The 8,619-nt window shown below is 42.0% G+C and overlaps 1 protein-coding gene across 1 annotated transcript; it reads right to left on the reverse strand.

Annotated features, from left to right (window-relative positions):
- Nucleotides 1–4,961: 4,961 nt before the first annotated feature.
- Nucleotides 4,962–8,402, reverse strand: LOC121593552 (L-lactate dehydrogenase). Its single transcript, XM_041916017.1, has 4 exons — nucleotides 7,948–8,402; nucleotides 7,753–7,870; nucleotides 5,437–6,026; nucleotides 4,962–5,358 (listed from the first exon to the last, which is right to left on the reverse strand). The coding sequence occupies exons 1-4, from the start codon at nucleotides 8,071–8,073 to the stop codon at nucleotides 5,194–5,196; spliced, it is 999 nt and encodes a 332-aa protein (XP_041771951.1). The 5' UTR covers nucleotides 8,074–8,402; the 3' UTR covers nucleotides 4,962–5,193.
- Between the last annotated feature and the right edge of the window lie 217 nt (nucleotides 8,403–8,619).

Consider the following 8,619-nt stretch of genomic DNA (forward strand, 5'->3'; position numbering starts at 1 on the left):
TTAAATGTATGTACCCAACTGTCCTGCTGCAAGGTTATCGTTGACATTCGATGAAACTAAACATGGCGTGAAAATATTCACCATGAAACAGCTGGTTTGTACATGTGTTGTTATGAACAAATCGTCGGATGTTAAAAGCCTGCTTAATATATGCACGTTTGACAATTTTACATTGTACAATATTTGATTTTACATGTTTTTACACTTACTTACTTACTTATCCGGCGCTACAACCGCTTTGCAGTCTTCCCCTGCCTCAGGAGTGTTCGAAACCGCTCACAGTCTCGCGCCTTCGTCTGCCAGTCCGTTATCCCGGCCTTAATGGCGGACACCTCCACGCCATCTTGCCACCTGAGTTTGGGCCTACCACGCCTCCTCTGTCCTTGTGGACGGCCTAAAAAGACTTTAAGGCAAATCCACCACTGACCAAATGTTCACTCTACGGCAGATCCTCCAGAAGTGCCGAGAGCGACAGATCCCTACGCACCATCTGTTCATCGACTTCAAGGCGGCCTACGACACCATAGACTGGAAGTTGATTCGGCTGTCGGAATCGTTCGTATCGTCTCTTTTACATCGCCCCGGAAGGTGTGATTCGAAGCGCGGGGCAAGATAACGACATCAAATGTGATTGGAAATGTGTGTCAAATTTTGTCTGTTTACTCATGAATGTTTCGTTATTGCGGCTGAAGTGAAAGCCTTGGAAAATCGACAATTTACACCTGTTTCCATCTACGTTCGAATCTCGTGCCGTTTGCATCGAATCGCAAACCGGCTGCTTCAAATCGCATACCACTACGATCGAATGCGTGGTTGAATCACCGACAAACCGACATGACACTGGCGTTACAAAAGTGTCCCACACGAAAGTACTGTCATTTACCAGTGAGGCGAACACTTCTGTCAAAGTAAGCTCTGTTCCCTGCTGCTTCGATGTAAACAACTTTTCTAAATACAAATGGCGAAGGAAGTGTGAGGCAAGATTTTGTGAGAATTATTGGACAAAACACCCAGGAAAATCATTTTATAAGTTTCCAAATCAATGCAAAAGATGTGAGAAGTACATAAAACAATACGCATTGGAATTTGCGAAGAAAAACAAAAGGGGGTTTAGCAGTTTCTTCTCTGTGTCAGTGTAGTAAGCGAATCATTATAGAGATGGCGCTAGTGTTTAACGTATTTTCATTTGAAATAAGGAGACAACTTTTGAAGCTCATTTTGTTCGAAGTGTCACGTCGGTTTGTCGGTGGTTGAATCGCGTGCCAGTACGGTTGAATCGCGTTCCACTATGGTCGAATCATATGCCACTACGATCGAATCGTGTGCCGCTACCATTGGATTTCTGAAAGCAAGAGCATAGTAAACTGTTTGTTTACGTTTCAAAGCTGTTTCCTTCTTCGCCGACGGCATTTCGTTTGTAAAATAGTACTAATAAAAGGCAATTATTCACTGATTGCACGTAAAATCCTTGTTATCGACGAATATCGTGGTCCCTTTTTGATGGTAAAATCCTAGTGTTCAACTAATATTCGGTGTTCGTTGTTGATGGTAAAATCCTTGGTTTCAACCAATATTCGTGGGGTTTACCTATAATCAGTGAATAACTGGTGATATTTGATACAATAAATGTGATTTTATGTGTCGACATAAGCATTGTAATGTTCGAATCAAGTTTTAAATGAATATTCAGCAAAATCAAAAGTGTGTTATTGTTTCAAGTTTCGGCAGTAGCCCAAAGCATTGATCTGTCAAAAATCAACATTTACCGTGTATCAATTTTCGGCAGCATTTAAAGTGAATAAATACTTGTTTTAGTGATTTAAAATTCCCAGCCGACTAGTATAAATTCTGCAACCATAGAATCTTTCATAAAAACCACACTTTCATTGTTTAAGTGCTCTGGTTATCTTAACCGCGCGGCTACATGAGGTGAAATATACAGCGAAATGAACTATTTGACAGGTGAAATATCTGACGGATAAAGCATCACAGCAACCAGCTGATGTGCAATGTAAACAAATAACGTGCACAAAATCGTAATTAAATCCATTAAATAGCTTCAATATAGAGTACTTCGTTAATTTTCAGTCAACAGTTAATAATTTCTTCCAATTAGGGAATGTTCTGCTTGAGAAGATATTATTTTAAACAGAATTTCGAAAGCGGATGTTGTGTCTCCCCCAACCCATTAGCTATACCTGTCAGATATTTCACCTGTCAAATAGTTCATTTCGCTGTATATTTCACCTCATGTAGCCGCGCGGTAATAATGAAACCTGCCGAACTATTGGCTGACAGCAAATCTGCCGAAACATGTTGAACTCTGCACATTTTGTTTGATATTTTGTAAAACATCTAATGAAATGATGTGAAACTTCGTATATGAATCACAAATAAGCATATCTTTATTTAAAACATATGCTTTGACAAAATTTTCGACGTGTTTTTGCGTAATTACACGTTTTTAGTTACCCTGCCGAAAACAGGTACACTGCCGAATACTGGTACAGTTACCCTAGTATATTTTTTAAGATACAGGATTCTATGGCCCAATCATTGATGAATGCGTTGAATTTAATACACCTGGCAGTTGTTAAATTAAATCTAGCCACAATAAAATCGGGCCGGTCTCGTGGTATAGTCGTCAACTCGTACGACCTAACATCATGCCCGTCATGGGTTTAAGCCAAGTAGTGGCAAAGGCAGGCCTTGACCGACAGCGGTTGTTTTGCCAAAGAAGAAGAAGTGAAATTGATTAAATAACATCAGCACATTCCTTTCTTTAAAAAAATCAATTTACCCGTGAAAACCCCATTCCCTAAATTGAAAAATACTGGACTTAACTTAACTTACAGTGTTTCTCAAGCCAGTTAAACACTGCAAGCTTCATTTGCAATTCGTAAAATCGCTTTTCAACATTTATAAATGAATGTTGCATGTTGCCGAACATGCTGCAGGGCCGGTCTGGTGGTACAGTCGTCAACTTGTACGATTTAACAACATGCCCGTCATGGGTTCAAGTCCCGAATAGACCGTGCCCCCATACGTAGGACTAACTATCATGTTATGGTAACAATAAGTCACTGAAAAGCCAAGCTCACTTTCACTAGTGGGTACAGGCAGGCCTTGACCGACAGCGGTTGTTGTGCTAAAGAAGAAGAAGAAGTTGCATGTTGCGAGTATGCTTTTTTATTGTGTAAATGTATTTTATGGAATTATTCGCTTCCGATGTTGAGCTGTCTAGCTTAAACCCCGTAAATTAATTAAAAAGAAACATACCAAACAACACCATTGAACAGGTATAGACATTTTATTCACTCGTAGCACACTAGTCGATCTATCCTGACTCAAATGCGAAGCAGCAAAAATTACATTGAGAATGCTATCTCGGGACGGTTATTACTTCGGACAACGGAGACGCATTGTGCAGGGGAATCGTGCATACTATGGGCTTCACCGACTGCTGAGATCCAAAAGACTTTGATCCTTTGGCGATATGTTCGAGCATGGAGCGTGGAGGACAAGGGTGGAAAGAGAGAGAGAGAAAAAAAAGAGAGAGAGAGAGAGAGAGAGAGAGAGAGAGATAATCAAACCCATGTACAAATTGTCAACGGCAACTTTTCCGTACTGTAACTGTGACCATTTGCCGGTCTAATGGTACAGTCGTCAACTCGTACGACTTAACAACATGCCCGTCATGGGTTCAAGCCCCAAATAGACCGTGCCGCCATACGTAGGACTGACTATCCTGCTATGGGGGGAAATCAATAAGTCACTGAAAGCCAACCCCACAAGTGTGTTGGCAGGCCTTGCCCCCGGCATCGGTTGTTGAGCCAAAGAAGAAGAAGAAGAACTGTGACGGCAACTTAAATATCCATAGATTTTTAAGCGGACAGAATTTCACGCCTCCGAAATGCCGGTCCGTGTATTTTCGGCCTCAACGTTTTCGCATTAATTGCTCCTATTTATCAATAAAAGTGGTTATTGATGGATAAGGTTGACGAGCATTACAGAAATTGATCGTATGAAGGTGAAGTTAAAGCCGAGTCTACACGTCGATGAAAAAAGTAACCGTTCGGTAAGAATGTTTTTTGTCGGCATAGACTAAAATATATAATTTGCGTTCGATAATGCAAATAATGTACCTTAATGTGTTATAAAAGGGTTTGATTTACCTAGTTAGAAAGAACATTCTCTTTTTTAGTCAAGTTATAGTATTGTTCAAGTGCGGCATATTATTTCACAATGTCACGATCATCATTATAAATAAACAAAACAAAATCATTTAAGAATTGCCAAGACTTGTAAAACATAATCAAATTTATGAGGGACACAATTCGGTTTCAGGTATTTTTAGAGAGGGGCAATTTATTGAATGGTTATTTTATTCATATCTAAAAATTTTCATTCTCTTTTCAATATCAGGGTTCTTGAATTTTGATGCTGATTTTTTCTTCACAATAATTTATTTTGCAGAATTTCTCATTGTACGTTGTATCTGAAAATTTGATGCTAGTAGTAGATTATAATTTCTAGTTTAAATTTGTTTGATTTTCAATTTTTTTGCGTATGAGCTCAACAATTTCGTAATCTCGGGTTGCATCAAAGTGCAGAGTAGAGTGAGAAGGGTTCGAATGACGGCCAATTCGCTCGCTTCCAATCAATGTATATAACCGAATTACCATATTGTTGTGAGACTCCTAAACACTAGTCGAGGTAGGGTGGTGTGTTTTTTGCTGGTTTTTGTTTTCAAATGCAGTTTGTTTGCATTGTTAGTTTACACAATTTTCTAATGGTTGCCTAAATTTATTCTACACATTTAGGTTCAAATCGATCCCATTTACGGTCACTTTTTGCATTCTAGATTAGTTGTTTGTAATACCTACAAGAACAGTACAGTGTCCGGTCAGTTAATCCCTGGAGGATGTGCTATTTTTCTGAGTGAAAAGAAATGCACTGTGCAATATTTCTATCATTTTATTGGTTGTATGTCATTTGTTCTTCGGAGGCAAAGGGACATTTATGGATCGTGCAATTGAATTATTTCCTAACGCGTGGTGCGGAGGCTTAAAGATCTGGCACCGGACAGAGAAGGGACCAGATGCTTCAGTGCTTGTTTGTAGCTAGCTTAACGTACGTTTTGGTTTTGACAATAAATAACATTTTTAGCCTTAGCTATGGCGATCGAAGTGCTTAGAATTTGATTCCAGACTGAACTTGCGCCATCAGGGTGGCGGATGCCTGCAGCTTCTTCGTTTCTTCTGGCGTAAGAATTTGCTTCACCACGTGGCTAACGCCGTTGCGGCCCAGCACGCATGGCAGCGATAGGTAGACTTCGTCATCAATTCCGTGCTCACCCTGTGTGTATACAAAAAAAAAGGAACATTAACAACGTTTCGTGATGCACAAACACAAAGTACTTGCTGCGAGACCTACCTTAACCAGCGTGGAAACGGCATGGACGTTGTAAGTGTTCCGCAAAATAGCAGACGCTAGGGAAGCTACGCTAAGCCCAATAGCCCAGGATGTATAGCCCTTCAGACGAATGACTTCGTACGCGCTGTTGACAACTTGATGATGTAGATCACCCCACTTTTCCGTATCAGCATCGGTACCGATGCTTGGGTTAATTTCGGCCAAACGAACACCGGCCACGTTCACACCGGACCACACTGGTACGCTGCTGTCACCGTGCTCGCCGATGATCCAACCGTGGCAAGAGGTGGGAGCGACGCCCAGTTTTTGCGACATCAGGAAGCGGAAGCGGGACGAGTCAAGGTTGGTGCCGGAACCAATGACACGATTCTTGGGCAGTCCACTCAATTTCCATGCGACGTAGGTAAGAATATCGACCGGGTTGGAGACGACCAACAGAATGCAGTCCGGGCTTTGGGCGACCAGCTTGGGGATAATACCCTTCAGGATGTCGGTATTACGCTGGACGAGGTCTAGTCGACTTTCGCCCTCCTTTTGACGCACGCCGGCCGTAATGACGATCAAACGAGAGCCAGCAGAGACAGAAAAGTCTGCAACGAGATAATAAAAGCAGTGGTCAATAAGGAAAATGTTTGATATGGTTATGGTTGTGCTGAATTTAACGATCGCTAGAATTCAAACCGGCTTTACAGCGCCATCTAGGTGTGGGGGTTGAAATCATGCCATGGTGAGCAGATGTTCACAGCGTGAGCATAATTGTTAGCTCACTTCACCTTTATCTCACCGTGAACTTTTGGCGCGTTAGAAACCCCTTTTTATTTAAAAATAAAAACTCGGATAGGACGCAAATGTTGATGTTCAGCATCAATTTCACTCCACACAATGTTTAACAGTACAATTGTTGTCCGGTCCAGCACACATTACTCTGTGTTACTTGCATGCGTGAGTGTGATTATGCAAAAGTTGTTTAACAAGTTAAACAGTTTGTGAAAAGGGTGTTTGCAAACTGTTTTGTTTTTACCCCGATAGACACAATCGATCAGAATGTAAAGTGACGGCGAAAAGATGCAATTTCTGGTAATGAGGCAATCATGAAGCAAATGACACCCAGATAAGCACACTTTAACTGTGAAGGCAGGTCACTGAAACTTGATAACAAGTAAAGGGCTGAGGGGATGGTAATCTTTTTTTTGTTGTTGTTCGTGCAATTTTGTTCTAATCGCATAGTGAGCCTGACTTTGAGTTTTGACTAAGCGTTATCTTGAAACATTGAGTTTACGAGTGATGAACCTATAGTACACACATTGAAGAAGTTTATCAATGAAACACGGATGTACAAACCGCTTGAAAGCAAGCTTGCCAAAGTGATTGTGATGAATTTTAGCGATTTGGATTGATTTGCAAATAAATCGACATTACTGAAACAGTTTAAAAGCGTAATGAACAAAACTTAATCAGTAAAGTGCACCATTTGTTACACTGGGTTATGAAAAGTGATAGATTCTTGATTAAATTACAACCCCGTCGTTCTGGTCTGTCTACACGTAAAGGTGTAGTAAAGAAAGCACAGTAATGATAGCGTCTGGAGGCCAATGCACCTAGTGTCTTCACTTGGATAGCAAAACTGTAATAAGTGCACCCCTTCCCTTCCCGAACTGTCTCATTTTGGTGTCAGAGAACGTGTTCGAACGAAGAAATGATATCGTCGGTGGTTGTGCGAAGTTCATTGGGAGGTCAAGCTGAAGTCAGTGTAGTTTTGTATCGAACCACAGGGCATGCGCTGTGGTGTGCTTCGCTCAAACGGCAAAGACGTTGTTGAGCAAGCATCTTTTATTTTTGGATGTTTTATTCCAACCTTCTATTCCTTTGAATTGATACAGAACGAGTTTGAAATAAAACTGCTTATTGTACGGAATAGATCTCGTGATTGATCCGGAACTGCTACCAGCACTGTACTGCTCCCAAAACTCTCGCTTTCATTTAACGTCTATGCCCTGTTCATTATGACGGAAGAGCGATGAAAAACGCGAGTACAACAGGCCATAGAAAAAAAAATAGGCCAGCAAGGGTTTTGTCCAATTCTCTCTCGCTCAATTTATCTAACGCTGGTTGTGTTTGTGTGTCTGTTTTTTTGTTTTCAAGTGGCCACGATGTGAATACCCGAATGATAGTAAAAGTGTTCTTGAAATGTCATTCAGCTGAACAGCAAGGCGCAGACAGTAGTCTGGAATGATCGGTCCCAACACAACGTGTCCCATCCCAGCTCGGACCGTACAGGACGGGGAAAGAGGAGCAATGTTTCGCAAAAAAACTTACCGGTGCCTGCACTGACGTGAGCGTTCTTCATGAAGGCAGAACCATGCTGCAGATCCATCATTTCACCCTGCAGTTTGTCTGCGTTGACATCAATGAGAGCAACCTCACTGGACACATTCTGGCGTAGGCGAAGTATTGTAAAACGGATTGATTTTAGTAAATACTTTCACTGCGATATTACAAGCTGGCAAATACCTGGGTTAGAATACTGAATGCACAGGCCATGCCGACTTGGCCAATACCGACAACGGTGACCTTGTTGCCAGACGAGGTCATCGGTTCGGCAATCTGGGTAAGCAGCTTAGCTTTCACTTCAGACATTTTGACGAACTATACTTCTGTAGATAATCACTTACTTAAACGAAGAATCAACTCACTTTAAACGTAGGTGTAATTCACCGTAGGAGTTTTAATTGCTAACTGATGGAAACTCCCGGAATGTAGCACCGATGACGGAGTCACTATTCGTGTGTGCACCCTGATGCGGCCGACGATGGAATATTTGTACTGACCTCGACGCGTTCCGTCGATATCCGAAACCGAGAGTGCGTCGGCTCAGGGCGCGCTTTTGAAGGTGACCTTTGGTATCGGTGGGATTCTCTGTTCCCCTCCCAACCAGTCTCATCGCTCAAAGAAAGGTACGGTATGTGCAGAAATGAGCGCAGAGCGCGGACAAGCGTACGATGGATGGAACGGTATGCTTCCTTTTCACGCACACCGCACATACGCGCCGCACCCGGCGCGAGCGCATGAACTGTGTGTATATGTGTTTATTGGACGATGATGGGCCAAGCTGATGCAAGCGGTGCGTAATGGTACGCGTCAGCTGTTTGGAGTGCGTGTAGCGGGATGGTTGTGGCCGGGTGT

The sequence above is a fragment of the Anopheles merus genome, chromosome 2L, assembly GCF_017562075.2.
Source record: "Anopheles merus strain MAF chromosome 2L, AmerM5.1, whole genome shotgun sequence".
NCBI classification, from domain to species: Eukaryota; Metazoa; Arthropoda; class Insecta; order Diptera; family Culicidae; genus Anopheles; species Anopheles merus.